General features: G+C 50.4%; 1 protein-coding gene across 1 annotated transcript in view; it reads left to right on the top strand.

The window, feature by feature from the left end:
- Positions 1 to 21,757, top strand: part of LOC147097618 (adhesion G protein-coupled receptor E3-like) — a 127,416-nt gene that overhangs the window by 61,252 nt on the left and 44,407 nt on the right. Inside the window, exons 10-12 of the mRNA XM_085971588.1 lie at positions 9,713 to 9,859; positions 11,213 to 11,271; positions 18,553 to 18,630. Of these exons, the coding sequence (XP_085827714.1) occupies positions 9,713 to 9,859; positions 11,213 to 11,271; positions 18,553 to 18,630 (284 nt within the window). The remainder of the gene's footprint in view (positions 1 to 9,712; positions 9,860 to 11,212; positions 11,272 to 18,552; positions 18,631 to 21,757) is intronic.

The following is a 21,757-nucleotide window of genomic DNA, read 5'->3' on the forward strand; positions in this document are numbered from 1 at the left end:
CACTCCCTCAGTAGTGCCCCCCCAACAATGCGGCACTCCCTCAGTATTGCCCCTCCGACAGTGCAGCACTCCCTCAATACTTACCCTCTGACAGTGCAACGCTCCCTCGGTACTGCCACACTGACAGTGCAGCGCTTCATCAGTACTGCCCCTCCAACAGGGCAGTGCACCCTTAGTACTGCCGCTCCGACAGTGCAGCGCTCCCTCAATACTGCCCCTCCGACAGTGCAGCGCTCCCTCAGTACTGCCCCTCCGACAGTGCAGCGCCCCCTCATTAGTGCCCCTCCGATAGTGCAGCACTCCCATAGTACTGCCCCGCCGATAGTGCAGCACTCCCTCAGCACTGCCCCTCCGACAGTGCGGCACTCCCTCAGTAGTGCCCCCCTAACAGTGCAGCACTCCCTCAATACTGCGCCTCCGACAGTGCAGCGCTCCCTCAGTAAAGCCCCTCCGACAGTGTTGTGCTCCCTCAGTACTACCCCTCCGACAGTGCATCGCTCCCTCAGTTAAGCCCCTCCGACAGTGCGGCGCTCCCTCAGTACTGTCCCTCCGACAGTGCGACACTCCATCAGTACTGCCCCTCCGAAAGTGCAGCGTTCACTCAGTGCTGCCCCTTCGACAGTGCGAGGCTCCCTCAGTACTGCCCCTCCGACATTGCGGTGCTCCCTCAATACTTACCCTCTGACAGTGCAGCGCTCCCTCGGTACTGCCCCTCCGACAGTGCGGCGCTCCCTCCGTAATGCCCCTCCGACAGTGCAGCGCCCCCTCAGTACTGCCCCGCCGACAGTGTGGCGCTCCATCCGTACTGCCCCTCCAACAGTGCCGCAATCCCTCAGTGTTGCCCCTCCGACAGTGCAGTACTCCGTCAGTGCTGCCCCTCCGACAGGGCAACGCACCCTCAGTACTGCCACACTGACAGTGCAGCGCTCACTCAGTGCTGCCCCTTTGACAGTGCGAGGCTGCCTCAGTACTGCCCCTCCAACATTGCAGTTCTCCCTCAGTACTGCCCCTCTGACAGTGCGAGGCTCCCTCAGTACTGCCACTCTGACAGTGCGAGGCTGCCTCAGTACTGCCCCTCCAACATTGCAGTGCTCCCTCAGTACTGCCCCTCCGACAGTGTGAGGCTCCCTCAGTACTGCCACTCTGACAGTGCGGCGCTCTCTCAGTACTGACCCTCCGACAGTGCAGCGCTCACTCAGTGCTGCCCCTCTGACAGTGCGAGGCTGCCTCAGTACTGCCCCTCCAACACTGCAGTACTCCCTCAGTACTGCCCCTTCGACAGGGCAACGCACCCTCCGTACTGCCACACTGACACTGCAGCGCTCCCTCAGTGCTGCCCCTCCGACAGTGTGAGGCTCCCTCAGTACTGCCACTCTGACAGTGCGGCGCTCTCTCAGTACTGCCCCTCTTACAGTACGGCGCTCCCTCAGTACTGACCCTCTGACAGTGTTGTAGACCCTTAGTACTGACCCTCCAATAGTGCAGCACTCCATCCGTACTGCCCCTCCGACAGTGCGAAACACCATCAGTACTGCCCCTCCGACAGTGCAGCGTTCACTCAGTGCTGCCCCTCCAACAGTGCGAGGCTCCCTCAGTACTGCCCCTCCGACATTGCGGTGCTCCCTCAGTACTGCCCCTCCAACAGTGCAGCGCTCCCTCAGTACTACCCTTCCGACAGAGCGGCGCTCCCTCCGTAATGCCCCTCCGACAGTGCAGTGCCCCCTCAGTACTGCCCCACCGACAGCGCGGCACTCCCTCATTATTGCCCCTCCGACAGTGTGGCGCTCCCTCAGTACTGCCCCGCCGACAGAGCAGCACACCCTCAGCACTGCCCCTCCGACAGTGCAGCACTCCCTCAATACTTACCCTCTGACAGTCCAGCGCTCCCTCGGTACTGCGCCTCTTACAGTGCAGTGCTTCCTCAGAACTGACTCTCCGACAGTGCATCGCTCCCTCAGTAATGCCCCTCCAACAGTGCGATGCTCCATCAGTACTGCCCCTCCAACAGTGCCGCAATCCCTCAGTGTTGCCCCTCCGACAGTGCAGTACTCCCTCAGTACTGCCCCTCCGACAGGGCAACGCACCCTCAGTACTGCCACACTGACAGTGCAGCGCACCCTCAGTGCTGCCCCTCCGACAGTGCGAGGCTGCCTCAGTACTGCCCCTCCGACAGTGCTGCGCTCTCTCAGTACTGACCCTCCGACAGTGCGGAGCTCCCTCAGTACTGCCCCTCTGACAGTGCAGCACTCCCTCAGTACTGTCCCTCCGATAGTGCAGCACTCCCTCAGTACTGCCCCTCCGACAGTGCGGAGCTCCCTCAGTACTGACCCTCCGACAGTGTGGAGCTCCCTCAGTACTGGCCCATCGACAGTGTAGCATTCCCTCAGTGCTGCCCCTCTGACATTGCGGCACACCCTCATTATTGCCACTCCAACAGTGCAGCGCAAACTTAGCACTGCCCCACCGACAGTGCGGCACGCCCTCAATACTGCCCCTCTGACAGTACTGTGCTCCCTCAGTACTGAGCCTCTGATAGTGTTGTAGTCCCTCAGTACTGACCCTCCAATGGTGCAGCACTCCCTCAGTACCGCCCCTCCGACAGTGCGGCGCTCCCTCAGTACTGCCCCTCCGACAGTGCGGCGCTCCCTCAGTACCGCCCCTCCGACAATGCGGCGCTCCCTCTGTCAATGCGGCGCTCCCTCTGTACTGCCCCTCCGACAGTGCGGCGCTCCCTCAGTACTGCCCCTCCGACAGTGCAGCGCTTCTTCAGTACTTCCCCCACCGACAGTGCAGTGCTCCCTCAGTACAACCCCACTGACAGTGCGACCATCCTCAGTAATGCCCCTCCGACAGTGCAGTGCTCCCTCAGTACTGCCCCTCCGACAGTGCAGCGCTCCCTCAGTGCTGCCACTCCGACAGTGCGGCACTCCCTCGGTACTGCCCCTCCGACAGTGCAGCACTACCTCAGAACTGCCCCTCCAACAGGGCAGCGCACCCTCAGTACTGCCACACTGACAGTGCAGCGCTCCCTCAGTACTGCCCCTCCGACAGTGCAGCGCTCCCTCAGTACAGCCCCTCCGACAGTGCAGCGCTCCCTCAGTACTGCCCCTCCGACAGTGCAGCGCTCCCTCAGTTCTGCTCGGCGCGAGTGCAACCCTCCCTCAGTATTACCCCACCGACAGTGCAGCGCTCCCTCAGTACTGCCCCACTCACAGTTCAGCACTCCCACAGTACTGCCCCTCCTACAGTGCAGCGCTCCCTCAGTACTGCCCGGCGAGAGTGCAACCCTCCCTCAGTACTGCCCCTCTAACAGTTCAGCACTCCCACAGTACTTCCCCCACCGACACTGCAGTGCTCCCTCAGTACAACCCCACTGACAGTGCGATCATCCTCAGTAATGCCCCTCCGACAGTGCAGTGCTCCCTCAGTACTGCCCCTCCGACAGTGCAGCGCTCCCTCAATACTGCCACTCCGACAGTGCGGCACTCCCTCAGTACTGCCCCTCCGACAGTGCAGCGCTCCCTCAGAACTGCCCCTCCGACAGGGCACTGCACCCTCAGTACTGCCACACTGACAGTCAGTGCTCCCTCAGTAATGCCCCTCCGACAGTGCAGCGCTCCCTCAGTACTGCCCCTCCGACAGTGCAGCGCTCCCTCAGTACTGCCCGGCGAGAGTGCAACCCTCCCTCAGTATTACCCCACCGACAGTGCAGCGCTCCCTCAGTACTGCCCCTCTCACAGTTCAGCACTCCCACAGTACTGCCCCTCCAACAGTGCAGCACTCCTTCAGTACTGCCCCTCCGACAATGCAGCGCTGTCTCAGCACTGCCCCACCGACAGTGCAGCACTCCCTCAGTACTGCCCCTCCAACAGTGCAGCACTCCCTCAGTACTAGTCCTCTGACAGTGCGGCGTTCCTCAGTATTGCCCCTCTGACAGTGCAGCGCTCCCACAGTACTGCCTTGCTGACAGTGCAGCACTCGCTCAGCACTGCCCCTCCAACAGTGCCGCACTCCCTCAGTAGTGCCCCCTCAACAGTGCAGCGCTCCCTCAGTACTGCCCCTCCGACAGTGCAGTGCTCCCTCATTACAGCCCCTCCGACAGTGCAGCGCTCCCTCAGTACTGCCCCTCCGACAGTACAGCGCGCCCTCAGTACTGCCTGCCGAGAGTGCGATCCTCCCTCAGTACTACCCCGCCGACAGTGCAGCGCTCCCTCAGTAATGCCCATCTGACAGTGCAGCACTCCCTCAGTAGTGCTCCCCCCAACAGTGCGGCACTCCCTCAGTACTGCCCCTCCGACAGTGAGGTGTTATGTATTGTGTGTTCTCCTCCCACCTGTGGTGGCGCTGTCACAGCAGATACATGGTTGGGCGTTCTCTTGGTTAAGTTTAGCTCTGTTTGTTCGGAACTTTCCAGAACTTCCTTTTCCCTTCGAATAAAGCACTTCATGTTTGAATCTCTGAGTTCTGAGTTCTAATTGTGGCTAGGTAAAAAGGTACCGACACAACAAAGTGGCGACGAGGAGCGGATGAATCTGCATACGTTACGGGTGCAGTGAGTAAACAGAAATTTAAATTTGAAATGTGAGATGGCTACAATATTAGGAAACATCGGTGATTTTGATGAAAATGTGGAGCAATGGAGCGCTTATTTGGAACGTTTTGACTATTTTGTCTTGGCGAATGCGGTGGCCAACGAAAAGGTCGTGCCTACCTTTTTGAGTGTAATAGGGCCGAAGACATTCAATTTACTTCGCAGCCTTGTGCAGCCAGATAAGCCAGGAACTAAAACACATAAGCAACTAGTGGAAATTCTTGGAGCACATTTTTCACAAAAACCTCTGGTTATTGCTGAGAGATTTCGATTTCACAAACGGAATCAAGAGGAGGGGGAATCAGTGACGATGTTTATTGCTGCTTTAAAAAGGTTGTCGGAACACTGCCAGTTCAAGGAGGTGATGAATGACACCATTAGAGACAGACTCGTGTGTGGTCTGCAAAGTGCAGCCACACAGAAGCGCCTTCTTACTGAGGACAACCTTACACTTGAAAAGGCCTTTGAAGTTAGTGTCTCCATGGAGATGGTGGAAAAGGAGGCTCACCAGTTGAGTTCAACAGGGAGAGTTCACAAGGTGTCATCTGAGCCTAAAGGTGCACAGAACGGCACATGTTACCGTTGTGGGAAAACGGGCCATCGCGCTAATGACTGCTGGTGTACGGAGCTGGAATGCCGAAATTGTGGCAAAAAGGGTCACATTGAACGCGCCTGTAGAGGTAAAAAAAGAACAGACAGAGCTGGGAAGCATGGAAGCAAAATGTCTGTATTTGGACAAGAGAGGAAAAAGAGTGTTCATTCAGTGCAGTATGATGGAATAAGCAAAACAGAGGGGAGCGACACCTCTGAGGAGGAAGAGGTGCACATACTGACGGTTGCAGGTGGTTCAAATGGCTACTGGGTGTCACCACTGGTGGAGGGACAATCAGTGCGGATGGAGGTGAACACAGGCGCGGCTGTGTCCCTTGTTTCAGACACTGTCTACAACAAATGCTAAAGCATCTTACCCTTCAGCCAACAAACATTGTGCTAAAGACGTATACCGGCGAACCTGTGGCCATGAGAGGCGCCATTGAGGTGACAGTTAAATTGAACGGACAGACTGCAAAACTGCCACTATATGTGGTAAAGGGAAATTACCCATCGCTACTGGGACGTGTGTGGCTAGAGAAAATCACGCTGGACTGGCCTGCAGTCCGCATGATGTCAAAAGGGGAGTCAGGTCTGACTGCAGTGTTAAACAAACATGCAGAACTCTTCAATGGGGAACTTGGGAGCATGAAAAAGATCAGCGTGAGACTGGACATTAAACCTGACAGCAAGCCGAAGTTTCACAAAGCCCGACCTGTACCCTATGCAATTAGGCCAAAAGTTGAGGCTAACTTGGAGGCCTTAGTCGAGAATGGAGTCCTTGAGCCTGTGAGCGTGAGCAAATGGGCCACACCCATTGTTCCTGTCCTGAAAAAGAATGGATCTGTTCGAATCTGCGGAGATTTTAAAGTGACTATTAACCCGGTGCTGTCTGTGGAACAGTACTCTCTTCCCCTCATTGATGATCTTTTTACGGCCTGGCCGGAGGGCAAAAGTTCAGCAAAATAGATTTATGCCAGGCTTATCTACAAATGCATGTTGATGACAAATCAAAGGAGCTTCTGGCAATTGTGACACACAAGGGGCTATACAGGGACTGCCGCCTTCCGTTTGGAATTACGTCGGCCCCTGCTCTATTCCAAAGGGCAATGGATCAGATTTTGAGTGGACTGCCAGGAGTCCAGTGCTACCTGGATGACATCCTTGTCACTGGGACAAATGGGGAGGATCATCTTCTGAACTTGGATGCGACACTACAACGACTGAAAGAGTATGGACTCAGAGTTCGTAACGACAAATGTGAATTCTTTCAGTATTCAGTTGAGTACCTGGGGTATGTGATTGATGCTACTGGCCTGCATAAGGCGCCGTCAAAGGTCAAGGCGATCGTGGAGGCCCCAGCACCCCAGAATGTGAGCCAGTTACTTTCATTTCTGGGGCTACTTAACTACTATGGGAAGTTTATTCCAGACTTAGCAACATTGCTGAAGCAGTTACATCAGTTGCTATGTCAAGGCAAAACATGGAAATGGACTGAACTGTGCAACGAAGCTTTCACCCAAGCAAAGAAAGCATTGCTGAAATCGGAGGTCCTGACACACTTCGACCCAAAGCTACCCGTGCAGCTAGCATGTGATGCATCACCATATGGTGTGGGAGCAGTCATGCCTTCGGGTGAAGAGAAACCTATCGCCTTCGCATCACGCACCTTCAACAAGGCCAAGAGTAACTATGCGCAGATCGAGCGCGAGGCCTTGGGAATCGTTTTTGGAATTCGAAAATTTCATCAGTACCTGTTTGGGAGAAGGTTCACACTCCTGACGGACCACCGTCCATTGACTTCAATCTTTGGGCCCCACACCGGAATTCCGTCTCTCGCTGCAAGTAGGATGCAAAGGTGGGCTTTACTGTTGTCAGGACACACATACGACATCAAATATCGCAAATCAGACTTGCACGGCAACGCAGACGGTCTCTCGAGGCTACCCTTGCCTGTTACTCCCCCAGAGCCTCGTCAGATAGACATCTTCTACTTTAGACAAGTGGAGGGAGCACCTGTCACTGCAGTTCAGGTGCGAAGGTACACCCGCAATTATCCAGTCCTGTCTGAGGTAATGGACGATGTCATTCGAGGGAGAGCTATAGGAGATTCTCCTAGTTTGAAACCTTACGTTTCAAAAAGAAATGAGCGCTCCGTCCAGGCAGGTTGTCTTCTTTGGGGACGCTGTGTCATCATTCTGCCACCTCTGAGGGAACCTATACTGCAACAACTTCATACAGGCCACAGTGGGATGGTTCGGATGAAGGAAATGGCAAGAAGCTACTTCTGGTGGCCAGGTCTCGATGGGAATATTGAGGAGAAAGCCAAAACATGTTCCCCATGTCAAAGGGTCCGGAATGTTCCACAGCTGGCAACCCTACACCCCTGGGATTGGCCTGCAGAAGTGTGGCAGCGAGTACATGTGGACTTCGCCGGTCCTTTCGAAGAGAAGATGTTTATGGTGGTTGTAGACGTTCGTAGCAAGTGGCCGGAGGTCGCTGTGATGAGGTCTACCACGGCAGAGAAAACAATTGAGAAACTTGGTGAGATGTTCAGCCGTTATGGCTCAACAGAACAACTCGTAAGTGACAACGGTCCACAATTTGTATCACAGGAGTTTGCAACCTTCCTGCATGTGAATGGTGTCCAACACATCAGGTCTGCGCCCTATCATCCCTCTACTAACGGCCAGGCAGAAAGGTTCATGCAAACTTTGAAGCACGCCTTGACGGCATCGCAAGGTCAGGGCTCAATCCACCAACGTCTGAACAGTCTCCTGTTGTCTTACAGGAACGAGCTGCATGCCACAACCAAAACTTCCCCCGCTTCGCTCATGATGAAGAGGCAGTTGCGGACAAGTTTTGACTTACTCAAACCTCCAAAGGCAGAGCAGGTTATCCATCGTCAACAACAAGCTCAAGTTGAAAAGAGAGAGAAAAGAGCCAAGGAGAGACGGTTTCATCCAGGAGAGCACATCCTAGCTCGAAACTACAACACTGGACCAAAATGGGTTCCTGCTACGGTGATCGCGCAGACGGGCCCTGTGTCTTACACAGTTGAGACTGCTGAGGACGTCGTCTGGAGAAGACACACAGATCAACTGTTGCTAGGAGCAGAGACAGCCACAGAGGCTCCAATGGCTGGTTGGCCTGAACTGTTTCCGGATGATACCGCAAACCAGCATCCTTTGCCACAGTGCTCTTCTCCAACACAGGAAGGCAAAGAGACTGTTCCACCTGTGCAAACTCCTGACTTTCAACTGACACAGGCACGTTCTCCATCTAGGCCTGTGTCAATGCCTACTGCTGTGGAAGCCAGCGATGACCGCCGGTATCCTGTCAGAGAGCGGCGGCCTCCAAGACGCTTGGATCTGTAGGCTTAGCGACTTACCCACAAGACTGGGACAGAATAAACCCCAGGGTAAAGTCAGGGTTTGAGGCAGTCTACCTCTACCTTTGGTTAGTTGAGTGCATTAAAAGTAACTTACCTGTTGAGGAATAATGTGGACCTTCCATTTAAGAGGGGAGGAATATGTTATGTATTGTGTGCTCTCCTCCCACCTGTGGTGGCGCTGTCACAGCAGATACATGGTTGGGTGTTCTCTTGGTTAAGTTTAGCTCTCTTTGTTCGGAACTTTCCAGAACGTCCTTTTCCCTTCGAATAAAGCATTGCATGTTTGAATCTCTGAGTTCTGAGTTCTAATTGTGTCTAGGTAAAAAGGTACCGACACAACATGAGGCACTCCCTCAATACTGATTTTCCGACAGTGTAGCGCTCCCTCAGTCCCGCCCCTCTTACAGTGCTGCACTCCCTCAGTATTGCCCCTCTGACAGTGCAGCATTCCCTCAGTACTGCACTGGGGGTGACAGCCTAGATTATGATCAAGTCTGTGGAATAGTGGGGAATGTGCACATTTAACTATTCCCTCCACTCCAGCCCGAGTCAATTATACATCTGGGCTTCCAAACTTGGGTTGCGGTGAGAGAGAATGTTTTGAGCTCCATAACACAGGGGTGAATAACGAGCCGTTACAGGGCTGTTACATGCGGTTAGCAGGAACTTACAGTGAGAGATTCAGAGCATCACCCAAGATGCATATCACATGATCATGAGGAACAGTGGAGCCAAGTTAGGCCAATACATTAAAGACACCTCGCAACAACAATCCTTGAAAGAGCGAAGGAAAGGAAGGAGGCAGGGAAGAAATGGAAAGGAGGAGGAAAGGGAAGGAAAGAGGGAGGGAAGGAAAGGAATGGGGGAGGAAAGGAAAGAGGCAGGGAAGGAAAGAAGGCAGGGAACGAAAGGCATGATTTCAACTTTTGCCTGGCATTAATGGGGCAGTAGCAGCCTCGAAGCGATGCCATTCATTCTCACGTAATTGGTGGAATTTGCGCCAATGCCACTGAACGCAGTGAAACACATTGAACACACTCAGAAATAAGCCTTTGCTTCGTATCACTGTGTGCAGGATCGAAATGCTGCAGTTTGAGTGTTTCCAGTTTCAAGTCACGTTTGTTTCTTACTTACAGAAATCGATGACTGTGAGTCCGACCCATGCGGCTCTCATGCTACATGTACCAACACACCTGGATCTTTCTACTGTACCTGTGACAGAGGATTTGTCTCCAGTAGTGGAGGGAAGAACTTCACTGATACGACAAGGATTGTTTGCCAAGGTAAAGATTTTCTGCTTCACCAAACCAACCACAAGATTTGATTTCAGTCTTCGACATAATACCATGGGATCTTCCACGTCCACCTGACAGAGTAGACGGGGCCTCAGTTTAATGTTCCATCTGAAAAATAGCACCTCTGACAGTGCAAAACTCCCTCAGTACTACCCCTCCGATAGTGCAGCACTCCCTCAGCACTGCCCTTCCGACAGTGCGGCGGTCCCTCAGTACTGCCCCGCCGACAGTGTAGCGCTCCCTCAGTTCTGCCCCTCCGACAGTGCAGCGCTCCCTCAGTACTGGCCCTCCGACAGTGCAGCGCTCCCTCAGTACTGGCCCTCCGAGAGTGCAGCACTCCCTCAGTACTGCCCCTCCGACAGTGCAACTCTCCCTCAGTACTGCCCCTCCGACAGTACAGCGTTCCCTCAGTACTGCCCCTCCGACATTGCAGCGCTCCCTCAGTACCACCCCTCCGACAGTGCAGTGCTCCTTCAGTAGTGCCCCTCCGACAGTGCAGCACTCCCTCAGTACTGCCCCTCCAACAGTGCAGCACTCCCTCAGTACTGGCCCTCCGACATTGCAGCACTCCCTCAGTGCTTCACTTCTGACAGTGCAGCACTCCCTCAGTACTGCCCCTCTGACAGTGCAGTGCTCCCTCAGTACTGCCCCTCTGACAATGCAGCGCTCACTCACTACTGGCCCTCCGACAGTGCAGCGCTCCCGCAGCACTGCCCCTCCGACAGTGCAGCGCTCCCTCAGTACTGCCCCCCCGAGAGTGCAGCACTCCCTCAGTACTGCCCCTCCGACAGTGCAGCTCTCCCTCAGTACTGCCCCTCCAACAGTGCAGCACTCCCTCAGTACTGCCCTTCCGACTGTGCAGCGCTCCCTCAGTACTGCCCCTCCGATAGTGCAGCGCTCCCTCAGTACTGCTCTTCCAACAGTGCAGCGCTCCCTCAGTACTGCCCCTCCGACGGTGCAGTGCTCCCTCAGTACTGCCCATCCGACAGTGCAGCACTCCCTCAGTACTGCCCATCCAACAGTGCAGCACTCCCTCAGTACTGCCCCTCTGACAGTGCAGCACTCCCTCAGCACTGCACTGGAGTGTCAGGGTAGATTTTTGTGCTCAAGTCCCTGGAGTTGGACTGAAACCCACAACCTTCTGACTGAGAGGCGAGAGTACTAACCACTGAGCCACAGCTGACACCTAGCTTTGCTCAGACATTGCACTGAGTCACCCAGGCTGGGAAATGACTCAATGTTGAGATAAATCTCACAATTCCCGTGTAGACGTTTGGGCAGAATTCTCATTTGCTCTTCTAACATTTTAATTACATCTTAAATGTCTTCCTGACTTCACAGATTGGAACAGGATCAACACGGGGCAATGCAGCTCGAACAATCTAACAGAGGCGGGGCAGGTATTTACCATGATGCGAAGCTCTGGTTATGGGGCGAAGCTTCAGATACCGGGACTATTTCTACCAGCACCGAGCAGGCTAAGAGGAGATTTAATAGAGGCTTTTAAAATTATGAAGGGTTTTGATAGGGTGAATAGAGAAATATTATCTCATCTGGACTTAGTGACCGAGAGCTTTCAATTTAAACAGTCACGAAGCACATAGAGAGGGATGTTAAGAGAAATGTATTTCCACAAAGGTTTATTGGAGCATGGGTTGCTTTGTCACAGAGAATAGTTGAGACAGAGACCATTGCACTTCTTAGAATCATAGAATCATAGAAATTTACAGCACTGAAGGAGGCCATTCAGCCCATTGTGTCTATGCCGGCCAAAAAAGAGCTCTCCAGCCTAATCCCACTATCCAGCTCTTGCTCCATAGCCCTGCAGGTTACGACACTTCGAATGCACATCCAAGTACTTCTTAAATGTGATGCAATTGGCTCTTCAGGAAAGAGCAGATGAACCTTTGAAGCAGAGTTATGAAGAGAGTGTGGGACAGGGGATTAGTTTAGCATTGCTCAGGAAAAGCAGCACAGACACGACAGATCCAATGGCCTCCATCTGTGCTGTAAATTTATATGGTTCTATGGGTCTGTACTCAATAATATATTCCAGATAAAATAGCTGTAGGAATAACTCTGACATACATTTATAAAAACATTTTTGTGAGTTTTCCATTAACGCGGGTGAATGGCACGCTTTCCATTTCAGGCACCCAGTGTCAGCTTTAGACACTCTCAGGTCAGGTTTACGTGAGTTTGATACAGAGGGAAGCTGTCTCCTCTCTACTGCAACAGTGCCCCTTCGCCCCTGTAATGATATCAGCAAATAGTGATGGTGTTTGCCTGTTTGATTATGATGCCTTACCAGCATATTTGCCTGATTGATTACTTATGCCTGACCAGCAGAGGTCATGTGAGAGACAAGCAGTTTGTTTTCAGTTTCGTGTTTAGAGATGGATCTCTAGCATGGTGTCTCCTGTAATGCTGTTAAAAAGAGTTGAACAGACTTTAGATTAAAAGACATTCTCTTTCATAAATGTCTCGTCATTGAACCCACAAAGAAATCGATACATGGTGTCAGAAGTGCTTGAAAGAGATGAAGAGGAAAAATCTGAAGTTAAATCAGCTCTCCACATATTAGCAAGCCAAAACAGAACATCGTTACTTACCATTAGAGAATAGCTAACGAAGTGAAAAATGGAAGGTTTACACCCACTGGCGAAGCTTCAGTTGACAGGTAATGTGGCTGAAAATTGGAGGAGGTTCAAACAACGTATAGAGTTGTATTTATCAGCAATCGGAGCTGACGAGAAAAGTGATAAAAAGAAATCGTCAGTGTTCTTACATGTCGTGGGTGATGAAGCGCTGGAGGTGTATTATAACTTCACATTCGCTGCTGATGGAGACAATATGAAGCTGGATAAAATAATGGAACAGTTTGAGGCCTACTGCATACCTAAACGTAACGTGACATTTGAGAGGCACAGATTTTTCACATGTGTACAGAAAATGGGTGAGACTATTGATCAGTATGTGACTGAACTGAGAAACCAAAGCAAAACATGTGAATTTGGGGGACTGACAGACTCGCTGATAAAAGACAGACTGGTGTGTGGTATTCCAGATAATGGTCTAAGGGAAAGACTGCTAAGAGAGCAAAATCTAGACCTGGGAAAAGCCATAGCACTGTGTAGGGCTACAGAAACTGTGAAGTCGCAGGCAAAGGAGCAGTTCAGTGACAGTAGCTGCAACGTGGATGCAGTGAGTAAGAATGGACACAAACCGTTTAACAAAAAGAGCGCCAATGTGAAAAAAGAGGCGTGGCCAGCAAACAAAAATGAAAGGGACAATCGAAAGTCATGTAGTCGATGCGGTACACAGCATCCACCAAAAAAGTGTCCAGCATATGGTAAAAAATGCAATAGTTGCAACAAAAACAACCATTATGCCCGTTGCTGTAAGAACCAAGCGCAACAAAGCAAGGTCCATGCAGTAGATGAAAGCGAGATAGAGGAGTTCAATGTAGATGTTGTGTCTGAAAACAAAGAAGAAAAAAGAGACTGGATGTTGACACTAAAAGTGAATGACATACATATTCCATTTAAATTGGATACTGGAGCACAAGTTAATGTGATATCAGAGACTGATTTTAAGAAAATTAGACCCAGACCAAAGATACATGGAATTAAAGTGAAAGTGACAGGATACTCAGGTACTGATATACCAGTGAAAGGAAGATGCATTGTCAAAGTAACACACAAGGACAGAGAGCACACACTAGCATTAATCGTGGTGCCAAAGGATGTGCAAGCCATACTAGGTTTAAAAGCCTGTGAGAGACTGAACCTGGTAAAGAGAGTCCTCGTTGTGGAAAGCGAAGGAGAGACAGTCTATGATGAACTCATGAAAGAGTACAATGACATATTTAAGGGTCTAGGCTGCATTCCAGGAGAACATACGATCAGAGTAGATAAAAGTATGCCAACGGTCATACATCCATGCAGAAAAGTTCCGTTTGCTCTTCAAAAGCAACTGAAGGCAGAGTTGGACAGGATGGAAAGCCTGAACATGATTCAGAAGATAGATGAGCCAACTGAGTGGGTGAGTTTCCTCGTCGTTGTGGACAAAAAGAATGGAAAGCTCAGAATTTGCCTGGATCCAAGAGATCTAAACAGAGCAATAAAGAGAGAGCACTTCAAGCTTCCTACACGTGAGGAAATCATGTCACAGTTTGCAAATGCAAAATATTTCAGCAAGTTAGATGCATCATCAGGATTTTGGCAGATGAAATTGGACGAGGCAAGTTCAAGACTGTGCACGTTCAACAGTCCATTTGGCAGATACAGATTCCTAAGGTTACCATTTGGCATTGCCTCAGCTCCTGAAGTGTATCACAAAACTATTCATATGATCTATGAGCACCTGAAGGGAGTTGATACATCAATGGATGACATCATAGTATGGGGAACCACGAGAACTGAGCATGATGAGAGACTGAAAAAAGTGCTGGAAGCAACAAGGAAAACAAACCTAAAGCTGAATAGCGAGAAATGCCAGCTCGGGGTGACAGAACTGACATTCGTGGGAGATATCCTTAGCAGTGAGGGCATCAGACCAGATCCCAGAAAGGTGTCCGCCATTGAGAATATGCCAAAGCCACAATGCAAAAAGGACGTGCAGAGGTTTAATGGAATGATCAACTACATGGGTAAATTCATATCCAACCTCTCAGAAAAGATGGTGTCACTGAGACGACTAACTGAAAAGAACATAGAATGGGAATGGAATCATGAGCATGAGAAGTCATGGAGCGATCTAAAGAAACTGCTCACAGAGGAACCAGTTCTGAGGTTTTATGACCCAGCGAGACCCATCAAGATATCATCAGATGCATCACAGAGTGGGCTCGGTGCTGTTCTTCTGCAAAAATATGACTACTGGCAACCTATTGCATATGCATCGTGCTCAATGACAGACGCGGAGACGCGATATGCTCAAATCGAAAAGGAGCTGCTCAGCATCACATACGCCTGTGAAAGATTTCACCAGTTTGTGGCAGGACAAGCAATCAGTGTAGAGACTGACCATAAGCCCTTGATTGCATTGCTCCAAAAGCCACTAAATAGCTGTCCGCTTAGAATACAAAGAATGATGATCAGGCTGCAACGCTATACACTGAATGTTGCGTACACACCGGGTAAACTGATGTATACAGCAGACACGTTGTCCAGAGCTGTTGACCCAAGTGAGCCCGCAAACACCAAAATGGATGAAAAAGTGAACGCCTACGTGGACATGATCACAAGTGCACTGCCCATAGCAGATGCAAAAATGGAGCTCATAAAGACTGAGACAAACAAAGATGAAACAATGAGACGACTGAGGAAAAGCATCTTGGATGGATGGCCCAACATGAAGCAAGACTGCTCACCTGACATGGCAGAGTACTGGAACTGCAGGGAGGAACTATCAGTGGTCGAAGACATCATCTACAAAGGAAGTAAAATAGTTATCCCAAAGAGTCTGAGAAAAGAGATGCTAAAAAGGATCCATGGAGGACATCTGGGAATCGAAAAGTGTAAGAAAAGAGCACGAGAGGTGATGTACTGGCCACGAATCAACCAAGATGTGACAAATGAGGTGTCAAACTGCACAATATGCCTGAAATATCGAGCAAGCAATCCGGTAGAACCACTAAAGCCACACCCAGCACCAGACAGACCTTACCAGAAGGTAGGCGCTGACCTATTCGTATGTCAAGGGAAGGACTATCTTGTCGTCACAGACTATTACTCCCTGTATCCAGAGGTTTGTAGACTGTACACCACCACTGCAGATGCTGTGATAAGATGTATGAAAGCCATAGTCTCCAGACATGGCGTGGCAAGTGAGGTCTTCACAGACAACGGACCTCAGTTTTACAATGCAAGTTTCTGACACTTTGCCAAAGAGTGGGACTTTGTCCACACAATGTCAAGTCCTCACTTTCCACAGTCCAATGGACTAGTGGAAAAATCGGTCCAGACAGTGAAAAGACTGATGTACAAGGCAAAAGACAGTGAAACTGACTTCTACCAGAGCATGCTTGTATACCGCACAACGCCGCTCGAGTGTGGTATGTCACCAGCCCAACTCCTTATGGGACGTCTGCTAAGGTCAAACCTACCCATCCCGGAGAACCTCCTGAAAACAAAAGAGGGGGAGAAAGTGAGGAAGTTCAAAGAACAACAGAAAGAAAAGCAAAAGTACTACTATGACAGAGGAACACAAAACCTACCTGAACTCCACACTGGTGACCAAGTAAGGTTCAAAGACAAAACAAACATATGGACTCAGAAGGGAACTGTCCTGAGTGAAGTTCAACCAAGATCATACACCATACAGACAGATGAGGGTGCTGTTCTGAGAAGAAATCGTCGAGATCTTCTCATGGGACCAGCCACAGCAAGTCAAAAGACTGATACTGTTGAACAACCTGATCACACAGCTGAGAAATCATCATCTGAGGCAACAACTCAGATTCAAGGACAATCAATCAGAAAATCCTCAAGACGTGTGAAGCCTCCTGAGAGACTCATTGAGCAAATTTAAGGACTATTGTTATAGAAGGAAGTAATGTTATCTTATTCTTTCTTCAAGTTCTACTGTATTTACATATTTCATGTGAACACACAAAGCAAGGTTAAAAAACCTTGATAATGATAATGTTAATGTAAGTTCATTAAGCGTTACAGTTAAAATGCAGATTAATACAAAGAAAACATGTTGTTAAATAAAAGTAAAATACTTTTGTTTTAAGAAAGGGAGATGTAATGATATCAGCAAATAGTGATGGTGTTTGCCTGTTTGATTATGATGCCTTACCAGCATATTTGCCTGATTGATTACTTATGCCTGACCAGCAGAGGTCATGTGAGAGACAAGCAGTTTGTTTTCAGTTTCGTGTTTAGAGATGGATCTCTAGCATGGTGTCTCCTGTAATGCTGTTAAAAAGTTGAACAGACTTTAGATTAAAAGACATTCTCTTTCATAAATGTCTCGTCATTGAACCCACAAAGAAATCGATACAGCCCCAACCTCAGCAGAGTGCCCTCTACAGCACCAGTGTCTCATTTTCCCATGTACGATAGCAAAATACTGCAGATGTTGGAAATCCGAAATAACAACAGAAATTTCTCTTCACGGATGTTGCCTGACTTGCTGAGTTTTTCCAGCATTTTCTGTTGTTATTTCTCATTTTCCCATCTTCTGTTCCAACCACCCTGTGGCCCCTTGAGGCGAGATTGCCAATTAGTGCTGAATTAGAGAAGTTTGGTGTTGTAGTCCCACATCCTCTTTGAACCAAATTGAGACTCATTTTTTTGCAGGATCCTGAGGGTCAACAGACAGAGGAGTCTTCCGTCTAGTCTGTGCTGGATCAAACCCAGATCCCAGAGGTGAGGGGCTGATTCCTAACCCAGTGCCCCTTTACACTTCTCCCTGTGCCACTAAACTGGAAGTGGGATTATTATTTTCCCTCTCCGGTAAAATGCAAAAGAGGAGCAATAAAAAGAAATATCACTTAATATAATTTTCCATTAAAAAAAGAGATAGTTGTTAACTAAACCAGTCGAGAAGATCCTTGGCGTAACAAGGTGCTACTAACAGGTTGTCACCAGGTGCAGGTACAAGATTTACACACAAATTATGCTTCAGTTGCTTTGTACGTGTGTGAAGATGGGGGACCAGGGCATCTGTGTACACATGTGTAATCTAAGTATCAGTCTGACTGAACCAGACTGCTCACAACCTTGGCGTCCTATGTGACCCTGATCTGAGCTTCCAACCCCATATCAACTCCATTCCCAAGGCCGTCTACTTCTCCCCCCTTGACATCGCCCGTCTCCGCCCCTGCCTCAGCCCATTTGCTGCTGATACCCTCAGCCATGCCTTTGTTACCTCTGGACTCGACTATTTCACTGCTCTCCTGGCCCGCCTCCCGTGCACCATCCTCTGTAAACTTCAGCTCCACCAAGACTCTGAAGCCTCGATCCTAACTCGCACCAAGTCCCGTTCACCCATCACCCCTACCCCTGTGCTCGCTGACCCACATTGTCTACCAATCCGGCAACACCTTAGTTTTAAAATCCTCATCCTTGTGTTCAAACCCCTCTGTGGCCTCACCCCTCCCTATCACTTTAACCTTCTCCAACCCTCCAACTTTCCGAGATATCTGCACATCCCCGATTGCCTTTGCTCCAGCATTGCCGGCTGTGCCTTCAGCTGCCTGGGCCCTAAGCTCTGGAATTCCCTCCCTAAAGCTCTCCGCCTCTCAATCTCTCTCTCCTCCTTTAAGTCGCTCCTAAAACCCTACCTTTATGACCAAGCTTTTGGTCACTTGTCCTATTATCTTTTTACATGGCTTGGTGTCAAATGTTGTCTGATATCGCTCCTGTGAATCGCCACGGGATGTGTTACTACATTAAAGACGCTATATAGATGCAAGCTGGTCGTGGTGTATCAGTGTGTGTTTATGTAATCCGTGCATCTATATGATCTATATTTTTGTCTCATACATGTGGGATCTACGTAACACTGTGTGTACATGTGTGGTATATGTGTGATCTATATGCACATGTGTAATCTATGTATCCATGTACCGGCCTCTGAAGATTTCGTGAGAGGGGTGTTTCCAAATGAACTGAAGTTAACTCTCTTGCTCTGAAGATTTTGACGCCTTATTTCTCTTCTTCCCACAGTTTTGCTCAGTGATTAATTCAATCATTACCCTGATCAATGAATGTTTCGAGAATCAGCGTGGACCTCTCCCTTTGCAGGTTAGTAGTGACACATTCTCCATTGTACCACAAGTGGTGAAATTCATTCGGCTCCTGACCTCATTACAGCCTTGGTCCAAAGATGGACAAAAGAGCTGAATTCCAGAGGTGAGGTGAGAGTGACTGCCCTTGACATCAAGGCAGCATTTTCACCGAGCGTGGCATCAAGGAGCCCCAGTAAAACTGAAGTCAATGGGAATCGGGGGGAGAACACTCTCCACTGGCCGGAGTCATACCAAACACAAAGCAAGATGGTTGTGGTGTTGTAGGCCAATCATCACAGCCCCAGCACATTGCTGCAAGAGTTCCTAAGGGCAGTGTCCTAGGCCCAACCACCTTCAGCTGCTTCATCAATGACCTTCCCTCCATCATAAGGTCAGAAGTGGGGATGTTCACTGATGACTGCCCAGTGTTCAGTGCCATTCACAACTCCTCAGATAATGAAGCAGTCCATGCCCACATGCAACAAGACCTGGATGACATTCAGGCTTGAGCTGATAAGTGGCAGTTAACATTCACGCCATATAAGTGCCAGACAATGACTATCTCCAATAAGCGAGCATCTAACAACCGCCCCTTGACATTCAATGGCATTACCATTGCCGAATCTCCCAACATCAACATCTTGGAGGTCACCATTGACCAGAAACGTAACTGGACCAGCCACATAAATAGTGTGGCAACAAGACCAGGTCAGAGGCTGGGTATTCTGCGGCGAGTGTCTCACCTCCTGACTCCCCAAAGACTTTCCACCACCTACAAGACACAAGTCAGGAGTGTGATGGAATACTCTCCACTTGCCTGGATGAGTGCAGCTCCAACAACACTCAAGAAGCTCGACACCATCCAGGACAAAGCAGCCCACTTGATTGGCACCCCATCCACCACCTTAAACATTCACTCCCTCCACCACCGGCGTACCGTGGCTGCAGTGTGTACCAGCTACAAGATGCACTGCAGCAACTCACCAAGGCTTCTTCGGCAGCACCTCCCAAACCCGTGACCTCTACCACCTAGAAGGACAAGGGCAGCAGGTGCATGGGGAACACCACCACCTCCAAGTTCCCCTCCAAGTCACACACCATCCTGACTTGGAAATATATCGGCCGTTCCTTCATCGTCGCTGGGTCAAAATCCTGGAACTCCCTCCCTAACAGCACTGTGGGAGTACCTTCACCACATGGACTGCAACAGTTCAAGAAGGCGGCTCACCACCATCTTCTCCAGGGCAATTAGGGATAGGCAATAAATGTTGGCCTTGCCAGTGATGCCCAAATCCCATGAACGAATATAAAAAAAAAATTACCCAGGTCAATGTATGGTGGCAGAATCAGAGTGGAGCTCTCCCTTTGCGGGTTGGTAGTGACACATTCTCCGTTGTAGCGCAAGTGGTGACATTCACGGTTAGGCTCTTGGGGAGGTTCAGAGCTCTGAACTCTTCAGCTCATGTGCGGGTCGATAGGAAATGCTGGTAAATTACAGAGAAACAAAAGTCAGGGAAAGAGGAAGAAGCACCTCGATGGCTCATTGGGGAAATGCACCACGAGTCATCGAATATTCCAGCACAGAAACAGACCACTCGGCCCATCAACTGTGGCCTCCTGTTTTTCTCCACAGGAGCAGACTTGTCTGAACCTAATGGTCTGCCTGCTCGCCACAGCCTTTAATATTCCTCCTCTTCAAATATGTATTAATCAATGTTCCCTCTTTAAGCTGCACAGCCACATGGTCACGCGACAATGGGAAAGGTCCCACCCAGGCCGCTCGCCGGCCTCTCCATTGTAAACACCGGGCATGTGCGGATATTCAAAGGGACCGCACACTAAAAGAAACAGGCCGCGCAGAACAAAGCCCAACTTACAGGGAATATTGCTCTTTATTCCCTTTCAAAGTGCTAATGGGCTCTGTTTGAGTTGGTGGCAGAGAACTCCACATTCTCCAGCTTTTTTATTAACTTCATCTTCCCGAGACTGCCTGAGGTTTGTGCCTGTGATGAAATATTCCATTCATCACTGCCTCATCACTGCCTGTGACTGTGGTTGGTTTCAGGTTCCCCCTTACCATTGTATTGCCTGTGACTGTGGTTGGTTTCAGGTTTCTCCTCACCATTGTATTGTGTATTGGAATGTATGGAATGTGTTGTGTGTAGGGCTCCGCCCATACCTGGCCTCTATGTAAGCCAGCTCAGTCTGGCCTCACAGCCAGTACTGCAGACCTCCAGGGAAGATACCTCTCTCCACTTCTAAGTTAATAAAAGCCTTGTTTTGTTTCGCTAACATCGAGTCTCGGGGTTATTGAGGCACATCAATTTTATTAACTTATTTTTCAACACAATGGATCAACTCCTGAAACCCGAACGTTTGGATTTGGATCAGCATGCTCCGGACGCATCAGCACGCTTCAGACACTGGTTTATGTGTATGGAATTCTTCCTGGACAATTCCGCAGCCGTCAAAGACGCTACGGACGCTGCGAGTATGAAACTCGGAATTCTGCGGAATTGGGTAAGCCACCGGGTTTACCCCCTCATCCAAGACGCCGACACGTACCTGGCCGCCTGCGACATCTTAAAGGCGCATTACCAGCAGCCTACGAATGAGGTGTATGCTAGGCATCTGCTCACCACTCGCGCACAGCGACCTGGGGAATCGGTGGAGGAGTTCCTAGGCACCCTGAAAATGCTTGGCAAAGACTGCAAGTGCCGAGATGTAAAAGCCGCAGTGTACACCGACGAGCTTGTTCGCGATGCCTTTATCACAGGCCTCAGCTCAACTTACATCCGGCAAAGACTGCTGGAAAAAACGGGATTGGACCTGAAACAGGCTGCGGACACCGCGCGGTCCCTGGATGTGGCCCAGAGAAACTCGGACGCCTACTCTTCAGCCCGCGCCGTCCACGCCGCCACGTGTGCACCAAGGGCGCCGCCATCTTGGAAGGCATCTTCCCCGCCCAGCAGCCCGACACCGTCGGGGCCCCGCTCTCCCCCCAGAAGCCCTACGACAGCCGCGACGCGTCGGGGACCCAACTGCTACTTCTGCGGGCAGCCAAAGCACACCAGAAACCTGTGCCCGGCGAAAGGCACCACCTGCTTTAAGTGCGGTAAGAAGGGGCACTTTGGGAAGGTGTG

Source organism: Somniosus microcephalus, chromosome 31, assembly GCF_052327205.1.
Source record: "Somniosus microcephalus isolate GS21.2 chromosome 31, FLI_Smic_1.0, whole genome shotgun sequence".
NCBI lineage: Eukaryota > Metazoa > Chordata > Chondrichthyes > Squaliformes > Somniosidae > Somniosus > Somniosus microcephalus.